Source organism: Leucopleurus acutus (genome assembly GCF_964270905.1).
Source record: "Leucopleurus acutus genome assembly, chromosome: 9".
Lineage (NCBI taxonomy): Eukaryota > Metazoa > Chordata > Mammalia > Artiodactyla > Delphinidae > Leucopleurus > Leucopleurus acutus.
The window spans coordinates 44,296,814-44,319,351 of record NC_139144.1 but is presented as its reverse complement, the minus strand read 5'-3'; the positions used below and the strand labels follow the sequence as shown (position 1 = coordinate 44,319,351).

Below are 22,538 nucleotides of genomic sequence, written 5' to 3'. Positions count from 1 at the left end.
AACAATAAATTTATGTAAAATTACCTGATACACTATAGATACATAATGTGACGCATAGGCACCAAAACACTAACGGTGGTTATTTCAGGGTGGTTAGATCCTAGGTGGCTTTTACTTTTTCTTTATATTTTAATACATTGTTCTCAGTTTAAAGATAATATTATTTACATAAACAGAGAAATAAGTTTGTTTCCACTGTGTATGAAGAGTAATAAAACTAATTTTTTTAAAAAATAATTGTATCATGTAATATTTATGAGCTAGAGGGCACACAGCAAGGAAACATGGTAAGCAAATAAGAAACAAAAAGAAACTGGTTCCATTTACTGTTACTGAAATGTACTGGATTTTCAAAGCTTTGAGATGTAAATTTCAATGTAATTTTATAATATTGACAACTGCAACAAATGCTCATAAGTGATTAAAGTATGATTTTTGCCACCATATCTAGGCATTAACAACTAAGTTTCAAAGATAAATTTTGATATGATTTGTGTGCCTTATCTAGACTTTTTAATTAAAATAGCCATACGAGTAGAGAACAATTTTATTCTTTACAATCTTTGTACTTTCAAGGCCGTAGGGGATATGGAGAAAGGCACAAGGACACATGAGTATCAAGTGATCCTAATTTGTGAGCCAGTTTAAATATTTATGAATTTCTGATTGTATAATTAATATTTAACTCTGTTCTCTTCCTAGAATGTGACAACTTTATAATACTCTATTTGTGCCAAAATCACATCATTTCCACCTTTGTATAAGTGAAAATTGCTGACACTGCACACCCCTATCAGGCAGTACTCACCTCTAATCTAGAGCAAAGTTCTAGTCTGGTGCAACACTTTCTGAACATCCGGTTTACTTCTCTCTCAAATCCAGAGAGTAAGTTGGTAAAAGCAAACCATGGGGTTGACAAACATATGATCAGTTATGTGATGATTCTTCTCAATAAAAACTAGTTATCTAAGTAACTAACAATTCTATTTTTCTTCATACCTTTCTTCTACACATACCTTAAAGTTGTAATTCCAATAAGTGCTCAACAATCATTTTCTTTTATTGAAGTATGTTGTACTATTAGCATTTTTTTCTTTAGCATTTTTTAGAAGTCTACAATTTTCTTTTTACCCATCTTCCCTTTTAAAAAGTTTCTGGACAAAATTCACCAGAATTTTTTTTTTTTTTTAAATCAATGATACACCTATGGTATTAAGGTTACTGTCCTAGATTAATGTATTTAATTTACATATAGTACTATCATGCATTTGTATACTAATGAAATAATAAATGCAATGCATATAAGGAGATTACAGGTATAAGCCATATCTGAAATTCTAACTTTTATAAGTGACGTTGCCAACGTGGTCATTTCTAATAGAGACGATCCATGCAGAACAATGTATGCAGTTTCAGGGGTTGCATTTACTAGGTGTTAATGATTACACCCCCTCATCCTCTGGTAGCTGTCAAGCACTGAGCACCTCCTCAAAGTCCTCTCACAGTAGAGGGATAGGGAACAAGAATCAAAAGACAGTCTCAAGTAGTTCACATTCTACTTGACAAAATACTGCATACGAATGATATAAAACATGTTCTTATTATCAAAAGCAAATTAATCTAGCACAACTGAGGCACTTCATTTAGGCTCAAGAAGATAGAACTAGACCTCTTTCATCATTACTGTTCATTCAACCTGTACTTTTCCATCACCCATTCTCAGGAAATGTCCCTGGCAAGCAATAAACGCTCGCTATGGATTATACAGCTCTGGCCATACCAACAAAACAGAACCTACTCCCAACCCCTGCCCCTACTTCCAACCTATTCTCAGCTTCACTTGCTCCTCTGGCTCCCCTGGGCTCTAGACTGTCAGCTTCATAATGAAAGTATGAGAGTGAATGAAGCTGTGCAAAAGTATGTCACCAGGGTACTTTTACCAAGAAACTCCACATATCACATTAGGGAATATTTTCTTTTCAAATTGATTTCTTTCACAACACTCTGCTTTGGTTGTTCTAATGCAAACAGTTCCAGAAACCAAATTTGCAATTCTAAAATTAAGATGCCACAGCAGAGCATATGCATCATTCATGATGATTTCACAGTGTTTCCCAGTCTGATTTACAGTTTTCAAAATTAACATTACATGACATGATCCATTATGTGTTTCACTCAACAGTGTATCATCCAAATTATGATAAATTCAATTAAAACTAGCTTCGATTCACTTCAACCCTTCCATTGATTCCTTTTTGCTCTTTATTACCCCTTCCTTTCTTTCTGCCAAGATATAAACTTTATATGATTCTAATTATGACATCCCTTTAGTAACAATTTCTTCACAATTTCCAACACAATCCTCATTTTCATATTTTAATTATTTAATTGCAGACTTGTTTTATCTTACTTTTCTTTCCTTGATTTACCTGTATTGTGTAGAAAACCCCACATTGTTCTGAACTAAGTCACAGAATTCTGTCTCTATGGAGGGGTTGCTGTAGACATTAACCCCTGACATTTAACGATACAAATATATAAATGAAGTCTCTTTACATCTAGCTTTATGTTGAATGTACTGTCTTATAAGCTAGGAAACAATTAAGGATGAAATAGTTAAGAAATGTTAAGTCAATAAATGATTTTTCAGAGGAAATCTGTGATGCAGTAATTCTTCAGGGAAATCTCTGATTTATTTGAATATCAAAATAGTCAATGACATTAGCTATCACAGATTTATATAACATTTGTTGAATATCACAAGTCATATAAAAATTATCTTTAAATATCCTTTATAGTATAACTATCCATAATAGTATAACTTTTACAAAAAATAGTTTTATTTTATGCTTAGTAGGATGTAGCTAAAGGTAATATCTTACTAATGATATTCTGGATCCTTTTAGAATTTAAAATAGTTCTGTATTGTGTGAGTGGAACCCAAGATTCTGTGAGCTTAGCAGAAAAACATATTTATAGTAAAATGTGTATACTTACAAAGTAAATATTACCATATTAATATTGGTCTTATCCTATCATATTAAAGACACAAAGATGTGAAAAAGGTGTTTATTTTACTTTGCAAAATCATTAGACATCGATTTCTGTCCTCTTATGTAATGCAACTCTGCCCTTTTGAAAGGGATTTCATGAACCTAAGAAGGAAAGGGCTGTGTTCTTTTTTAGTTTTCAATGATCTTTACCATCTAATTATTTTAAAGCCATACTTTACTATTAATAAAAATTCACATTTTTCTCAGCCACATCAATTTACACAGCAATTATACACACGTAGTTTTTTTTTTATATCCTCACAAAAATCCTAACACATATATAATGCAGGAATGTTATCCCCATTTTGGAATTAAAAAATAAACGGTAGGATTCTGACTTAAATCCAGACAGTCTAAGTTTGATGCTGGTGTTCTGTCAATTACATCAGTTGCATAAAATGATTTCTTTTTTTTCCATGAAACTATTCCTTGAGTGTCTAATACGAGTTAAGTTTCTAAGCACCTAGCAGATGGGGACACTACATCCTCTTAAACTAACCAAAAGAGAAAGGTGCTACCTTTAAAAGGGCCACCAAAGACTCATGTATCTTAACTTCTCTCCATTAGTCTGTCTGAACACCTAACATTGTTCCCCTCATTATTCCTTTCTAATAACAAAGTGAAGAGTCATGTATTATTATGAATACATTATATGAGTTTGTTAGGTTAAATAACCAGTAACCATAGAGGAATAATATAAAAGCCAGATGGAATTTAGACTGAGTAGCGAAAGTCTCCAAAATGCCATTGCATGGGTACTGCTTAGAAAGGCTTTAGATAATACATCTACTTAAATACAGAAGAGAATAAAGGCACAAATGAAAAATAGAGTCAAAGGGACTTCCACAGAGGGAGACACTTCGGCTCAAAGAAAAAGTAATTCATAATTTTACACCTGTTCAAACTTCACAGTTCCTTGCACCTCCCTAAAATACTGACAGATTCTTGGAATGTCTAAGTTAGAAGGTAGAGATAATCAAGGTCAGTGCTATAAAAACTTATTTTTCAAATAAAAGGTTAAACATACAATATGGACTCATATAGATGCAGATGATGAACAGCCTTTGGAAGAGAGGACATGTGAGTCCTCAGACCATCGGCCAACTCACTGCTCTTCTGACCCAGGCTGAGGCTGTCAGGCTAAGAGCCTATGGAGCAAAACTGAAGGAGGCACTGGCAGGCCCCGGGGAGTGAGTGAATCCTTAAGTTTTGTGCCTTGGGAGCCTCTCTTGCCTCCTGCTAGTTGGGCCCTATTCCCATCCCCCCTCTAATCTACTATGCCTTGATTAGGCGTCCTTCTTCCTTATTCATAATCTAGAAGAAAAAAGCTAAGCCACACCCCTTCGCAGACTTGGGTAGACTTCGTGGTGGGGAGTGAGTAGAATGAAGCGATTATTAAAAAGAAACCTCTTTCACATCCCTTTCTTTTCTTTTTTGAAAGGGTAAAGCCTGGGGAGTGTAGAGTTTGGCTAGCACACAAGGCTCAAAAGTGATATACGTGGACATGTTTAACAAAGAGTAGAAGAAAACCTTAGTTATCATCATCATGAAAATTTATCCACAGCGACAGTCAGGGATCAGCTTCAGTGCTTTGGCATCATCCCACAGCATCCTTGGCTATGATCTATTATGTAAGTGGGACCCCAAATAAAATGGCCAGTTTAAAGTCTATATATTATTTGAGGAGCATGAAATAGCTGACCACCAAAATAGGAAAGGCAACTTCTTTTCTTTCTGTTTCTACTACTTGCCAGTGTTCCATTTTAGCTAACCCAACTATCCTAGCGTTTTGTCATTGATTGGTCACAGTTGCGGAAACTAGAGGCTCATAGCAAGCAGAGATCAAAGATACAGTCAAACTTTTCAATGGAAATTGCCAAGATTGAATTTCCTCCTATTGTCTGTTTGACCTCAATATTCCCAGCACTGATACCTTGATCCAGGTATTCCTCACCCCATTCTTAGATTATAAATATGACCTAAGCCCTGGCTGCCCATACTCTAAAATCTGGGCCCTCCAATTCATTCTGCATGCCATTCCTGTTTGTTAACATAATTCCGTCCCTGCTTACTGGAAAAACCTTCAAATTTCTTTGCCTTACTATCTGTTTGACTTGGAATGCTCACTTTCCCCATCACACCACACGTAGGTAAATACAATCCATTTTGGGGAACTTGGTCAAATTCTGTTGCCTTATCAAATTATTCTAGTCAATACAGATGCAGCTTTCTCTTGAAAACTTTAGTCATTTTATCTTAGATTTATCTTTCCATCAAGTATTTTTACCAACTATGAACTATATATATTATACAACTCATAAAGGACAAAAACTTTCTGGGTCTACATGGAGTTAGAGTAATTTAAAGTGATTTTACTTTTTCTTTTCACTTTTTTTTCTCCTTGTTTCTCATGCATAGAATTAAAGATATCGAGTGCAGGAACAATGCTTTCCACAGAGCTGAAACTATACAATGTCTACTGTAATTTAATTCACCTATTTCTTTTTAAATTTTACTATACAGGATCCCTGACAGACATGAACCTGCCAGAGAACTGCATTTTTGATAAACTTTGTGAAATCCTATATAAAATCCAAAATGTATCAGTCAAAATTTATTTTTTTGATCAAAAACATGCTTTGTTTGTTCCAGCTCTCTACACTGTACATGACTGTACCAACATTCCAAGATCTTCCAAGTACAATGGCTTCTTGTATTAAGCACAGCACAGTTATTTTGTTCATTTACAATTCAACTGCTATCCTGGTAAATACTACCCAAACAAATTTTCACATTCTTTTAAAACGAAGTAGCAATAACCACATATCTATACTAAATAGAGAAAAAAATATCTGTCAAAAAAACTTTGGAGAAAAAAACTGGATAATCGACCTATAATAAAATGATACAAAATTAGAACAATAAAGAACACAGTAAGGTGAAAGTGTGAGAAGAGGCCTAAAATGATGCCCAATATATAAGTAACAATTTTATGGAAGAAATAAGACAAAACACCTGAAGTTACTAACACAATGTATTAGTAGAGTCTAAGAGTGAGCATATTCTTAATTAGGTTATACAAATAATGCATTAATGATGTATTAAAATCCTTATCCCACGTAGATTTTTTTTTCCTTTTGAAAGTATTTCCTCCCATTGAAATTCTTCTTGTTATGTTCCAGTCAGACAGAGATTCAGTACTACCCATATAAAGCTGGTAGAATTCCAGCAAATAAAAGAGAACAATGGATGAGATCAAATTTGCTGCCAAGGAGATGCAAGGTCACTGCCCAGTCAGTGGCCAGGCTGCTTAAGGAAGTGTCCGCTCAAGGAAGTTTCTCAAGGAAACATGCTCTCACACCAGCTCAAGGAAAAAAGCTAAACTTAGAACAGTCAAATGGGAGATATTAATAAAGCTCTGAGGAAAAAATGAGGCAGTTGGAATGGACTTTAAAGTTAATGTGAAGGAACATTAGGCATTGGTATCTACACTGTGGCTTAAGGTGAGCCCCGGCCCTAAATGCTTTCCCGTAAGTTAAACATATTTTAAAAGCTACCTAAGAACTTCCTTTTAATTGTCCCATGATAGGATCATCATCTAAACCAAAAATACTCCTGGGAGGCAACAGAGACAGATGTAGGAGAGGTGAAGATATCCTAGGTATGATGAGACAGTGGTACCTTAGGATGGGGGAAGTGACTCTGAGGGTCACACTGATATTTTTGAATTTGATATAAGTTTATAGGTGGATATTGACAATATTAGCCTTTTAGTTTGCTGTCATCAACACCAATTAATTGACAGTTATGACTAAGTAGCTTAGTGGCTTCAAGATGTAAAAACAGAAATATGCTTACAGTATAACTAAAAATGCTAATAAATGGACTAAAGGTTAAGCTAAATCAGCTAACGCTCAGAAACTACTGGAATACGTTTACAGTATTAGGAATGGTACATTTTCTATGTTCTATAGAATATATATTTTATCTAATTATGCAACAGCAGCTGTTTGGTGTTAACCAGGCACAATAATATTGAAATATATTCTAAGTGATGTCACCTGAATGGTCTAATATCTATATTCTACATTCTACATATTCTATATTCTACATTCTACATATTCTATATTCTACATTCTACATATTCTATATTCTCTTTGTTGAATATGACTTATCTCTCTTGAGTTATTTACATATTCTGGTTACTTTCTTCAGAATCTACAGAAATTTCCATTTTCCCATTGGCCTTACTTGACTCCATATTATTCACTAAAAGGCTCAAGTTCCAAGACCAAACACTCTCTTAAATTCTAAGCCTTTGACAAACATTTACTGGAGGCTAGGCACTGTCTTAGTTGAATGGGGGTAAGTAAAGACTAAGTTAATAAGTAAACCAGCAATGACACAGTAGTAGTTCTCTGGCTCTAATATTGTACTCTAGTATATGTCAAGGTTAGCAGAAGACAAATTACAAACTCACATGGGTTAATTCAGAAGAGTTTAATAAAAGGATTATTAACAACAGCAACAGCAAGGGCAGTGTTATATCGCCAAGGGATAGTGAAGAACTCTGGGGCTAGCAACTATGGGAAATTTATCACCCCAAGGTGACAAGGGACCAAAAAAAGGATTTTAGCAGCACTAAGCTAGGTGCAGAGCAGTCGGAGAGGGCTGCTGCGCAGGGGCTGAAGCCTTTTGTTAGAGGAACTCAGGCACTGCTGACCCCGGAAGACAGAATGAATGCCCCAACACCCCTCTCTTCCCACCTTCTGATAGACTGCTGCTGCCTCCCATGGGTAGAGCCCAACCAGGAAGAAGAGAACTGGGAAGGCTTATTAATGTGCTGCTCACAGATCAGCCTCCGGGCACATACGCAGGATCTGGAAGGTCTGCGAGTGACTCTCTAAGGGTAAATATAATATATTCCCAGTTAGTTCTACATTTTGAGAAAAGTAAAGGTTTTCTGGCTAGCCATATATGATCTACAAAAGAATGTGGACATATTAACTACTTCTTTAGTCAGATGTGGCCAGAAAGCAGCTGAGGCAAGCTCCTGAGAAACGCTGGTGAATATCTGGCAGGCAAATCGACACTGGGGATATTACAGAAAGTTTTTAATCTAAAAGCCTGCTATTTATGCATGAGAAGTAGTAATTTTATAAATGGATTCTGAATAACCTAAAACTAGTCAATATTACTTTAAGAAGTAGGCAATTTACTCCCTTCTTTTTGGTAAGGTCAGGATAAGATTTGCAGTTTCACTGATTCACAGTCATATCCTGGGAATGGGCCCTCAGGAACCATGCAGCACATCAACTGAGGAAAAATCTTGCAGTTACTTTCACGACCAGGAGAGTGGTTTTATTCTACAGGCACTGCATATACATTCATTTCCATGTTTCACAATGAACTGATTTGTGGAACACGTTGAAAATTAACTTTCTGCCAAGAAAAATATATATGACTTTTTATATATGTGACAATTTCAGGTATGGTTTTGGTTCAAGGTTCATTGGAATCACAAAACTTGGAAGGCCTTTAGAGAATTTTTAAGATCCCTCCTTCTTTCGCTCATCACTGCCCATTGCCATACACACATATGGTTTATGGGTGAAAAAAAACTGAGTCCCAGAAAGTTTAAATGACTTGTTCAATGTTGTGGAGCCATGAGTGCACAGGTTTCCCTATTCTTACTAAGTACTTACTTCTCATAATTATCCATTACTTAAATTCCCCTCTTGTTGACTGAGCGAAATTTTCAGACTGTTTTGAAGCCAGTAGCTTTATATTGAACTTTTATATGACCATTCTAGAGGGCAAGCCGAAAAGAGAAGGATGGAGTATTCAACAACAAGTATCCTAGAGTAAAATAGGAATCAGGCATAAAGAGAGAGACTGTGTTGAGAAGAAATACAATTTCCTATTCAACAGATTTAAGTCTGAAGTTTAGAGGGTATGTCAAAAAAGCATGAGTTTAGGAAAAAAAATCAGAAAGTCACTTGAGCATGATTCATTACTATTTGAAATGCTAAGGTTGAATTTACATAGAGACTAAAAAAAGAAAAAGAAAATTGATAACAAAATGAGAGAAAAGTACTCCAATTTGTCAGTATTTCTAGGAGTTACTAGATTATTTTCCTCTTCATGCATTACCCAGTTTTTTAAAAAGATTATTTATTTTAGAGCAGTTTTAGTTTTACAACAAAATTGAGAGGAAGGCACAGAGATTTTCCATGTACTCCCTGCTCTCACACGTGCACAGCTTCCCCCATTACCAACATTATTCACTAGAAAGGTACATTTTTTACCAAGGATGAACCTACTTTGTCACATCATAATCACTCAAAGTCCATAGTTTACATTACGGTTCACTCTTGGGGTTGTGCATTCTGAGTTTGAATGAAAGTACAACGGCATTTATCCATCAGTATGATATCATACACAGTACTTTCACTGCCCTAAAAACCTTCCCTATTCATCTCTTCCCCCTATCTAATCCCTGGCAACACTGATCTTTTTATTGTCTCCACAGTTTTGCCTTTTCCAGAATATCACATATGTAGTTGGAATCACACAGTATGCAGCCATTTCAGATTGGCTTCTTTCACTTTGTAATATGCATTTAAGCTTCCTCCATGTGTTTTCATGGCTTGATAGCTTATTTCTTTTTAGCACTGAATAATATTTCATTGTCTGAATGTAAACACAGTTTCTTTACCCATTCACCTACTGAAGGACGTCTTGGTTGCTGGAGGCTGAGTTAATTTTCGTGGAGAATGTAAGGTCTATGTCTAGATTCTTTTTTTTGCACGTGGATATTCAGTTGTTCCAGCACCATTTGTTGAAGAGACTATCATTGCTCCATTGTATGGCTTTTGCTTCTTTGTCAAAGATGAGTTGACTATGTTTATGGACCCAGTTATTTTTTATCCTTACATATTTGTGCCTAAAATGTCTGACTCATGGAGTTATCTGGAAGCTGGATAAAGCTACTTTTTTTTTGTCTTAGCCAACAGAAATCTGTTTTAAATTCTAATTCTTATTCCCTCAGGAATTTACTGGGCTGAATTTTCCACACTTCTTGGCAATGCTTCCATTGATTTATAGTTACAACTAACTGCATTTGTCAGACAATACAACAAAACAGTGCGTGTTCAAAGGAAGGTATTTTCAAAAGTAGGCTCTATTTCCACTAAACACTTCTTGTATTATATATAGCAGATTTCATAGTTATTCCTGAAACATGTGCCTTTGAAATGCATAGTCAGGTCTTTATTTCAGGAATTGGTGAGCTGGGACAGCTAAAAGCTTTCCAGATGTGAGGTGGCTTACAGCAAACCCTTAGATCTTACAAGCCTTAAAGCTATGCTTGCTGCAATCTAGAAATGGCTGCCTCCTATATCCCCTTCTTCTCCACTTCACTTTTGACAACTTAAGTCAGCCAAGAGATGAGGGGAGTTATGTTCTGTTCCTCCAGCTATACTTCCCCTGTGGTTCTAGGGTGAGGAACTGGATCCTAAGGGACTTTTCCCATCACCTCTGTGGATGGTCCATGCCCACCTCCCAAGACTGAGATATTCCAAGGAAAAGATTCTTGAACGGATCTTCCTGGATTGGGCCCTAATTACTTTAAAGGAATCTCCCCACCTCAAGTCCTAGATTCCTCCGTCCTTTAGATCTGGATTTTTCACGTGGATACTTTATTTTTATTTTTATTTATTGTAAATAGAAGTGATTATTTCCTTTATTGGTGTTTCTGGCTAATTTCAAGGCAGTGAATTAAAATAAAACTACCTTTACTCCCTTATGTTTAATTAGAAGTCACATACTGCAATGGACTGAATGTTTGTGTGCCCCCAAAATTCGTACGTTGAAAACCTTAACTCTCGGTGTGATGCTATTAGGAGGTGGGACCTTTCAGAGGTAATCATGAGGGTAGAGCTCTCATGAATGGGATTCGTGCACTTACAAAGGAACCCTAGAGAGAGCTCTCTTCCCCTCTTTCTGCCATGAGAAGATACAGTGAGAAGTGAGCAGTCTGCAACCTGGAAGAGGGCCCTTACCAGACACCAGGTTTGCTGATGCCTTGATTTTGGACTTCTCAGTCTCCAGAACTGTGAGAAAAAAATTTTTTCTGTTGTTTATAAGCCACCTAGTCTATGATACTCTGTTATAGCAGCCTGCATTGATTGAGATACGTATCTCATTTGGTAATAACTACGTGGCATTCCACATGTGGAAGCACCGTGATTTAAGTAGTCCTTTATTGGTTGGATTTAGATTGTTTTTCTGTAACAAATCATGCTACAATAAGAGATGTACACATATTTACACAAATGTATTTTAGAAAACATTTCCAGGAATAAAATCACTGCCAAAGGAACGTGTATTTTTAATTTTGACACGTATTATAACATTATTTTTCAGATATTTGTACCTATTTCTGCCCCCACCAAAACTGTATAAGAGCAACTCTTTCCCCAATTTCTTTAATATTAAATACTATTGTTGATACAATAGCAAGCAAGTCTCAGACTTCTATCCATACAAGGTCTGTTTGCAGGACTGGCCTTTGGCTGGCATCTGGGAACTTACCTGGTGAACAGTTCCCTACATTGATATAAAATTTTCTCTAAATGATAAAGTGGCTCTCTGTGCCTAATTTGTTTGTCTAAACAATGTGAATTATGGTGAATAGCTGCTTTCCCTCTGGGAGTTTGGAATTTTTGTACATGCCAGGTTGAGGGTGCCTATGTGATCAACTACCAATAAAAGCCTGGGGGCACTGAGTCTCTAGTGAGCTTTCCCAAGTAGACAATGCCTTGCCCGTGTTGTTGCAGTTCTTTGCTGGAGGAGTTAAGCGTAGGCTGCGAAACTCCTCAGGGAGAGGACCCTGGAAGCTTGCTTCTGGTTTCCTCTCATCTTTTCTCCATGCACGTTTTCCCTGGCTGATTTTGCTTTGCATCCTTTCACTGTAATAAATCTTACCTATGAATGCAACTATATGCTGATTCCTCTGAGTCCTTTTAGTGAATCACCAAACCTGGAGGCTGTAAACCCTGATACACTATCAAACATTTTTATTTGCTAATTTGACAGGTGAAAATGAGATTTTAAATGTTTTATATTTCTTAATTATGATTGAAGATTAGCATATTTTCTCTGACCTGATCCTGTCCTTTGCTGATTTTAATAGACTTTATTTTTTAGGGCAGTTTTAAGTTCACAGCAAAATTGAGTTGAAAATATAAACAGTTCCCCTATACCCTCTGCCTCGACACATGCATAGCCTCACCCATTACCAGCATCCCCCAGAGTGGTACATTTGTTACAACTGATGAACCAACACTGACACATCATTGTCACCCAAAGCCCACAGTTTATATTATGACTCACGCTTGGTGTTGTACATTCTATGGGTTTGGACATATATCAACCGTCATAGTATTATATGGAGTAGTTTCACTGCACTAAAAATCCTCTGTGCCCTGCCTATTCATCCTTCCCTTCCATCTAACCCCTGGCAACACAGATCTACTTATTGTCTCCATAGTTTTGCCATTTCCACAATGCCATATATTATAGTTGGAATCATGCAGTATGCAGTCTTTTCAGATTGGCTTCTTTCACTTAGTAATATGCATTTAAGTTTCCTCCATGTGTTTTCATGGCTTGATAGCTCATTTCTTTTTAAGCAATGAATAATATTCTATTGTGTGAATGTAACACGGTTTCTTGATCCATTCGCCTACTGAAGGACATCTTGGTTGCCTCTAAGTTTTGGCAATTATGAATAAAGCTGTTATAAACATTCACGTGTAGATTTTTGTGTGGACATAAGTTTTCAGCTCCTTTGGGTAAATTCTTGGTGAAGCATGATTGCTGGATCACATGGTAAGAGTATGTTTAGCTTTGTAAGAAACTGCCATACTGTCTTCCAAAGTGGCGGTACCACTCTGCATTCCCACCAGCAATGTAGGAGAGTCCCTGTTGCTCTACATCTTCACCAGCTTTTGGTGTTGTCGTTATTTTGGATTTTGGCCATTCTAATAGGTGTGTAGTGGTATCATATTGTTGTTTTAATTTGCATCTACTTGATGACATATGATGTGGAGCATCTTTTCATATGCTTAGTCTGCCTTCTGTATATCTTCTTTGGTGAGGTATTTGTTAAGGTTTCTAGTCCAGTTTTTAATCCAGTAGTTTGTTTTCTTACTGTTGAGTTTTAAGAGTTCTTTGTGTGTTTTGGATAATAGCCCTTTATCAAATGTGTCTTGCAAATGTTTTCCCCAGTGTGGCTTGTCTTTTCATTCTCTTAAACTTATGCTGATTTTTATATTAGATTTTGGACTTTTTCCCTAATGATTTGTAGGAGCTTTTTATGCATTAAGAAAACTAGCTCTTTGTCAATTTTACATATCACAAATATTTTTTCTTCATTTGCTACTTGGATTTTAATTGGTTAACATTTTTCCTGAGCAAAATTTTCTTTATTCAAATAAATATAATCGTATAGATGAATCTTTTCCTGTATGTTTTCTGCATTCTGTGGCCTAATAGGTCACATAAGGATACCTTCCTTATTTTGAGACTTCAACTTTCTAGCCTTTCTTCTAGTATTTAAAAAGAAAACATTTTTAAGTACTCAATGAACCTGGACTTTGTTTGGGTATACAATTGAAAAAGGGATACAATTCTTTTTTCCCCTTCCTTCTTCCTCTTCTTCTTTACGTGGCAAAGCAATTGCCCTCCAAACAAAAACAAATTGATTAAATTATATCTTTTCTCCCAACTTGGAAATGCTCCTTCACCATTGGCGCCATACTGAAGGGTTTTGGGGAGCTTTTTTCTAGACCCTTTTCTGATCGATTATTCATGTGCTAACATAAAATTATTATTATTCAAAGAATAAAATGCATTTAATTATCTTGTGACACTAGTCTTTTCTCTCTACTTTTATTTTTCAGAATTTTCCTGGCTTTTACTTATTTTTCTCTTGTTAATTTTATAGTAACAACGTAGGGACAATTGATATATTTATTAGATGTTCTAGATAGGTACACATTTACTTTTGTACTTTCAAAGTCTGGTATTACATGCAGAAATTTTATAATTAGGTTTATTAACAGAATTTTTACTATTGTAAATGGGATATTTTAATTTTTTGTGTCCATCATGTTTAGCTAATTGTTGTTTGCATCTAGGGAATATATTGATTTTGAGATATTATCTTTGTGTCCATCCACCCTATTGAGGTATTTTATTGTTTATAATATATTTTCAATTGAATATCTTGAGTTTTCTATACATCTGGAAAAATCTTAATATTCCCACCTGTTTTCCAATTTTAATTTCTTTCTCTTTTCAACTACATTGACTAATACTTACAGATCAATGTTAACAGTGAAGATAATGTGCAGTCCTGTCTCATTTTTGACTATAAAGGAAATGCTTCTAGTGTTTCAGAACTGGGTACTAACCTGGTCTTTGGTTTGGTGTCTCTTTGTCTCTCTTTATAAAATTGTTCTATATCAGGTCTTCCATGAGGACATTATTTCAGCCTCCTCTACCAGAATATTGGCCCTGTACAATTTCAATATGTGGATTAAAGTCTTCCAACTTCAGGAAAGTCTTCTATTATATTTTGGGGGTTTTGTTTTATCTTGTTTTTTTCTTTTTTCTGTTCTTTTTCTGGTCCTATCTTTAGGAATCCCAGAATGTTATATAGTGATCTACTTTCCAGACCCATCATCTTTTTAAAAAATTGGAGTTGATGTTCTTAAACTGTTCTCCATCTCACTGACTCCTCTTACCACCGAAAATTTTCCAATTACCGTTGCATGTAATGTGAATCTATTTACTTGTTTTATAATCCTCTTCCTTTTCGGAGCTCTGTCAAATCACTTTTAAAATTCTATTTTCTTGACTCTTCTTTGAATACTAAAATTCCTTCTGGTTTTGATTCAGAAGACCATATTTTCTTTAATATGTTTGGTTTCTTGAAGAGCTGTCTGTTGAAACTTTCAAAACAACTCTTCACCTGGGGTAAGACTCTATTCAAGCCTGGCTGAAAATCACTGGTTCACAGGGAAGCCCCCTGTGTCATGGTGTGTGTAATGATTTAGAATTCTCTTCCACTGGTCATCAAAACTTTAATCCCCCAGTCCATCAAACTAATAGTCTTTTCTTGGCAATAATGGCATAGTGAGTTCCCCTCAGTGTTATTATGCCATTCTGTTTTCAAACAGAAAACAAGAAGGCTTCAGCAGCCCTTTCACAAAGACAGACCATGCCATCATAAAACATGCCATTAACCGGGCCCCTCAGAAGTTTCAGGCTACTCTTAGAGATTTTAAGTGCTCATGAAAGCTATAAAGACATAATGCCCCTTTAACTTTCCTCCTCAGTTAGATCTATTTAATTTATAGATTGAAAATTAATCTATAATCTTCTCTATCAATTGTGGTTTGGGACTGTGATTGTTTCCTATTGTCATAAAAGATGGACTTGCATTCATGTTTTTCATTCTTACTGATTTTAGTCTGTTTGAAAGCAGAAAGCATGGGAAATCTATCATCTTTAGCTTTGCAGTTCTAGCAGCAATTCTACTAAACTTATTTTTATTTGCCCTATGAATTGCTTCCCCAAGATTCTTAGGTTTATTTAGATAAATTCATTTAGTTATTGTAATAGGACTGTTTTAGCCTTACTAAATGACTTTTTTATCCTCTTACACAATAAAATTGTTTCTGAATTTGATATAAGATGAAGCACTTTAATCATCAAGTCTTTCACCTGTGGTCCTGTTCTTTGTTGGAGTTATCTATCCATTCTTCACTTTAAAAAGCTTCACTGGTATGGTGTAATGTTTGAGAAAAATGTAGGCAAAATACCTAATTGTTGTATCTTCTTTACTAAGACTAACTTTCTTAATCATATATATTTATTCATATTATTCTTATATATAAGAGAAATATTATATATATAATTAAATTATATAATAATTATATATATATTGTAATTATATATATTATATTTATATTATATATATATTATTTATATATAAATATATTTATATTTATATATTATATATTATTATATTATATTATTTATTATATATTATTATATTATAATAATATTATTATATTATTTATATATATAATATAAATATAATATATTTATATTATATATATTTTATAATATATATATTTTATATATATATTTTATATATATAATATATATAAAATATATATATATAAAATATATATAATATATATATTATATATAATATATATAATATATTATAATATATATAATTTATATATATAATATAAATATAATATATTTATATAATATATATAAATTATATATATTATAATTATATATATTATTATATATAATATATATATAATTATATATAAAAATATTCTTATATATAAGAGAAATATTAAGAAGCAATTTGTTTAACATAGTATTTAATTTATACCCTAGTAAGTTATAACATACATGCAACTACCATTTTATTGGAATCGATACGGTATTTCTAATGGAATATAAGCACCCAGCAGAGGATCTACAGATTTTTATATCTATTTGCTTACAACTAACTGGATGGAAATATCAGGCTCTATGCAGTAGTAGCTACTACTCTAATTATACTTTTAATTGAGTAGTCAACATGAAATTAAACGTCTACAGCATATTAACCTAGCGACAGCAGGAGACAACTCAAGTTGCCTTGGAGGCTTATTCAATTACATGGTGGGAGCCAAGTAACTAATATAACTGTAATACTTCAGGAAAAGAGATCAGAAAATCACCAGGAAAAGGACAGTGAGAAAAGAATTAAACAGGGATTGAAATTAAAATGTCCATGACACAGAATCAGAGGTGAACACACACACACACACAAACACACACACACACACACACTCTTCCTCTCCCTCTCCCTCTCCCTCTCCCTCTCTCCCTCTCTCTCTCTCAAGGAGTCACAGGGAACCTGGAGAATGAAGGCAGGAGAAGCAGCCTTTAGCAAGACCAGGAAAAGAGTTGGATTGATGACCTCAGAACAGAGAGAGAGCAAATTACTGTACGGCTGAAAGAAAATCCAATTATGTATGTACAAAGAGGGAGTAGCAAATATCCTAAAAATAGCGACCAGAACAATGGTATGATGAGAGAAATTGTCTTAGGCAGATACATCAATTGTTTGTTTACTCACTTATTGAAACTATATCCTGCTCCAAAAAGGCTTTCAGTCAGCTTTCAAAATCCATAGATAGCAAAATCATTAGACAAGAATGAATGAAAGAGAATAATGAGGGTGAGAAGAACATGAAGCCGGTAGGGGGTATTAGTAAACAACACGCATGCCACATAGTCCTACTTATGTTCCCAAGGTAAACAGGAAAACGTGATCTATTACAAGATATCCAGGGGCCATAAGGAAAACGATCCAGATGCTCACCAGAAGCACATGGGTTGAGACTTCAGCGAAATTTATCTTATGTGTTTTTAATCAAGAGAACAGACTGTGTAACGGAGTAGATGACACTTCCAATGTCATTTCTACAATAAATATGATATAAAATTCTGAGTGATGTTGCCATAATTTCTCTCAGTTCAGTCCAAATCATAGCTGCATAAATATTACAGAAGAAGCAATTATGCAAATGATCCAAATAAGTCCCTCCCAGATGGTCTGGCTTATCCAAGAGCAAAATTTAGAATATCCAGAAAACATAATACCCTTTAGATAATCCTCAATGAATATTTTCACAAGAAATAAATCATGCATGAGAAGTCTTTCATAATATAGTCATTATTTACCCAGAGATAATTAGACAAATAATTTCTATCTAGACAATGCAGTCCATTAATTACGTGTTTTCTAAAGTAAGCTACTCATGATTAAATAACCTTTACTTACCTTATTTTCTGCTGGTTTCCCTCTTCTTCTGGGGAGAGTTATTCCATTTTATAAAATGTAAAAGGAACTATTCTTAGGTATAGCTCCCTGGGTGGTTGTTTAGATTTTGTTTATAGGGTAATTCTGAACATGTTATAAACTTGGGGAGATTATAAGTGTGCCTTATTCTTACTAAAATAAGTATCTGAAATGAAAATTCCCAAACTCCAGCTCACTATGTTTTTTTTTTCCCCCATTATAGGTGAAAACAGCACTGCTGATCTAAAGAAGCAATATCATCTCATGCAGAATCTCTCATGCTTTAGATTTTGACAGGAAAATTTAAACTACCTCTAGTGGTATAGTGCCTAAACATGTATAAAACAGAGGTAACTTCAGGAAAACCACAAAAGTTTAAATGTCTTCAAGTGGAAATGTCCCACTTGGGGGTAGCTCATCCTAGGTGTACACATATGAATTCCAGGACTTAGTACAGAAGGCCTTAAGTACTCTCTAGCCCATGGTCTTGACAGAGAGACACGCTTATTTAATGGTAATAAAATGTTACCTTAAATCAGCAGCTTTCCCCGTCTTGTTAGTACACATAACTTCTCTGGTCTGGTATCCAATCTGGATGTCCCAATATTTGTTCTCTTGTCGGTTCTGTCTGTTTCTGTTTCTCTTTTTCTTGATCAGTTCACGGGCCTCCGGATCCTTCACTCCTTTCCCTCGGTCCTTGCCCCGTTCTTTATTCTTCCCACGTCTCCTTGCTTGTCTTACTTGCCTCGAGTGGGGTATCGAGCACGTGCTCCAGGGCCCCACCTGCAAGCTGTACATGCTCTCTTCAGCTTCACAGGCACTGGACTGGCACACCTGGAACTCAGTCAGATTTGGACAGCCTGAGCCTCCAAACTGGGGGGGCGCCACCACATGACGCGTCCGGTGCTGGAGCCCACTGCCACAAGTCTTGGAGCATTCTGACCAGGCAGAAAACTCAGACACAATGCAATCTTGCTGGCAGGGGATGAGGCAGGCCTGTTCCAGAAGAGGCTTGGGCTCAAAGTACTCACAAATGATATCCTCCGCAGGGATGTCTTTCTCTTTCTGGATGCACATGATCTCTCGCACCTGAATGCCTTCTTCCCCTTTAACGCACTCAAGGGGTTTCTCTAGGCTTTTTGAAATCACAGGCTGACAGTGATTCCAGGGTCCCAGCCTCCAGTCGTATAACTCTTTGTGCCAGTCACAAACTTTGAAACAATTTTGCTGGTTACTGGGTCTCTCAGCCTGCTTGCAGTTTGTATGCAACGTTGTCCATCCTTCCACATGAGCACACCACACAGCCCGGGTCTGAATGCCTCCTGGACCACATTCGTCTCCCATGCATCGGCCCCATGGACCTAAAAACGATACAAGAGTTAACAGTGCTACTAGATGAAAACTACAAATTACTTCACGTTCCAGAAAGGCACTTCAAGATCTAGTACATGAACTTCCCTGAAGTGTTATAAAGTAGGTCTCTGTACATGACTGTTGGAAAGTGATGATCTACACTCAGTATTTTTGCAGAAGGGGAACTGTGTCACAGAGTCTATATAAGGTAATCGCTGGGACAAGTTCATTTTGAGTCCTTTTGGGATTACTGAAAACTTGCTTTTATTCATTTTCTTAATTTTAAGTAGGTAGAGAACCCTCGGCTCATTAAGAACCCTTGCTTAATTTTAGGTACGTAGAGAACCCTAGCTCACATTAGAGCTAGTCACAGTGAAAACCCATTACTCCTGCCTCATAACCATCAAATTCATTTCACTAACTGGCAAAGAAAACGGCTGCTTGTGAAAAACTTAGTCTCCTGCAGACTTTTCTTTTCCTGGGGCAATTAACTATTTTGTAGAATATGCTGTCTTCCCTCTCATTTTCTGTTGTTGTACATACTATGATTGAAAGAATCTATTAGTTGCACACGTGTGTGCTGACAGAAGTGTTTACTTTCTTGTAACCAAAGCTGGGAAGTGAAAAATTCATTCTATCACATTCTGCCCTTAAATTTACAAAAAAAAAAATTTTTTTTCTCATCTCCACAGTGAAATAGAAAGATGGGTAAGAGAATTAAAATTTGACTAAAATATTTTTGGAATTTTCTGCATGTTAAAGTGTTACTTTGAGTTTTATCAATTTATTCATTTCCTAAATATGAACTACTTGGTATTATGGAGCAATTTTATGGAATACTTAAGTCAGTGGCTTTAAAATGAAATGTGGGCTTTTTACCTTAGAATCCTTCTTATCATAGATTGAAACCTACTTATATTTGCATATATCATTTCTTTTTTTTTAAGGTAGATAATAGGATTCTCAAGACTTTAATAGACAAATAGCAATTCATGTAATAGAGATTACATTATTTTGGAATTTTAAAGAAATGTAATAATCATATAATTACATGATTTTCAAAACGTGGCCCCTGGCATTTGAGGAATTATTTGATGTGGACTAGAGCCATCTTCAATAGGCTGTGTGGGAAGTGGGCGAGCAGCATACAGGGTCCGGCTCTAGGGTCACTCAGCCCCACCCCACTCCCTTCCTCCCTCATTGCTGCTTCCCTAAGAAAAGCTCCATTACTATTATTTATTTTTATGTATGTTGAGATTATACATAGATTTTGTCTGAGAAGAGGCTTCTGTCGCTGAAAAGTAAAAACCACTAAACTATGCCAAGAGATTCACTCTATGAATGAGGAAAACAAGTGACAAGGAGGGGAGGTGACTTGCCAAGTTCACGTTTTAAATGAATAAAAAAACCATCCTGGATTTTAGACTCCAGTTCTGACTTTTATTTTTATTATTTATCCTAGATTTCAGAGCTTGAGACTTAGATACTCCTATACAAAACAATTAATTTACAAAGAATGAAATATGAAGAATGTGATTATATTTAAACATTTAATTTTAACTAGATGTTTACAACTGGAAGATGTTAACTTCATTACAAATGGAATGATGGAGTTGTAAATAGAAAACAGATTGACTGAAAATACTGTGCTAACTAACCACAGTTGCGTGAAAATTTGGCATACCTATATCATTACTTTATGAAGTTCATATGCATATGTAGAGAATTACAAGTGGCTTAAAATACATTCAGGGAAACAGCCTTCCCAGAGTGCTGATGTCAAAACTTTATGAGCTAAGAAAGTCAGTGAGTGTATTATATCTGTATACATGGAATACCTGATAATATTTTAATCTTATTTTTAATTTGTCAAAGAAAAATATATATTCATAAATCTGTTGATGCTGTCTTAGAGATTTCCTAAATATCCAGTTTGGGAATCAGAACGTGGGACCCTTCTCAAGGGAACAGAGTAAAACGTATGAAATTTTAGTTAATTCCATAAATCTTTGCTATTTATTCATTTTCCCCTTCATACTCAAACAATAGTAATCTTTATTTCTCATCCTAAATACAGCATATAAAGATACGTTTATGTTGGACCATCAAGTTAGGAGTAAGCTATATGCCATTAAGTCTAAATTTCAAAATATAAGTGTCTTGCATTAACTCAAAGTGTAAAACCCAGGTGTAATTCAGGAGAACTTCTTGATATTTTGTTTTCCAATCTTTGATATTAATTATGAAATGAGACTGAAGAATCAGACTAGGACTATTAAGAAGTCAGTCTTTTATCGTCCAAGTAAAAACAAAAAAAATTTTATAGGAAAGTTATAGATTTGGCACTTAAAAATATTTAATTGTACTCTTTAGGTAGGTTGTACTACTATTAATGGGTGTGTTTCAACTGATGAAAATTAATATTTTATTACCAAAACCTGAGTATACAAAATGTGGATTGACTTTAAGTCTGTGTGTTATTACTGAGTAAGGAAAACACACATACTAAAAAACAAACCCTCTAAAACAATGAAGCAGAACTATACAACACTAGTTAACTATTACGTTTGAAATTTACCCTAGACAAAATAAGGATGGGTGAAGATATTACTCTTATAAACCAAATTTTATCAGAAAACTCCAGCCTTTCTTATAAGTTTCTTCAAAAATAAAAGTGAATGATGATTACTTTGAAAATGATCCATAGCTTACTAACATCAAATTAGGGAGGGATCCCTTCTTACACATTCTTAGAACACTCCACATGTCTCTCACATCATGTTTACCACAATTTCAATTAGTTTATTAAATAATAGTTTGCCAACATCTGTTTATCACATCAGACTGACTCAGTAGCTCCTTAAGAACAGAACTTTGCTATCTTCTGCAACATTTGGTTTGATCATGTCTTTTACATGGCTGGCTTTTGAATGAATTTCCTCAATTATTTTGTTCAGAAAAGAGAATTTAGTTTGCAGATTTTATTATCCAAGGCATTACGTGGTTGATATCAATGCCAACAGAAAGAAACTGAGTTCGAGAAAAATTCTACACTATTTCATATACATTGATAATGAATAAGCATTTCGAAAGTTGACTTAGATAACTAGAAAAAGCATACATTCTCTATACAAATTCAATTCAATTTCCACTCCAAAAATAATATCATAGATTCTATTAACCAG

General features: G+C 35.0%; 1 protein-coding gene across 1 annotated transcript in view; it reads right to left on the bottom strand.

The window, feature by feature from the left end:
• The window catches only part of THSD7A (thrombospondin type 1 domain containing 7A), a 459,010-nt gene that overhangs the window by 246,001 nt on the left and 190,471 nt on the right, over positions 1-22,538 (bottom strand). The window contains exon 2 of the mRNA XM_082846599.1: positions 18,530-19,361. Coding sequence (XP_082702725.1) covers positions 18,530-19,361 — 832 coding nt within the window. The remainder of the gene's footprint in view (positions 1-18,529; positions 19,362-22,538) is intronic.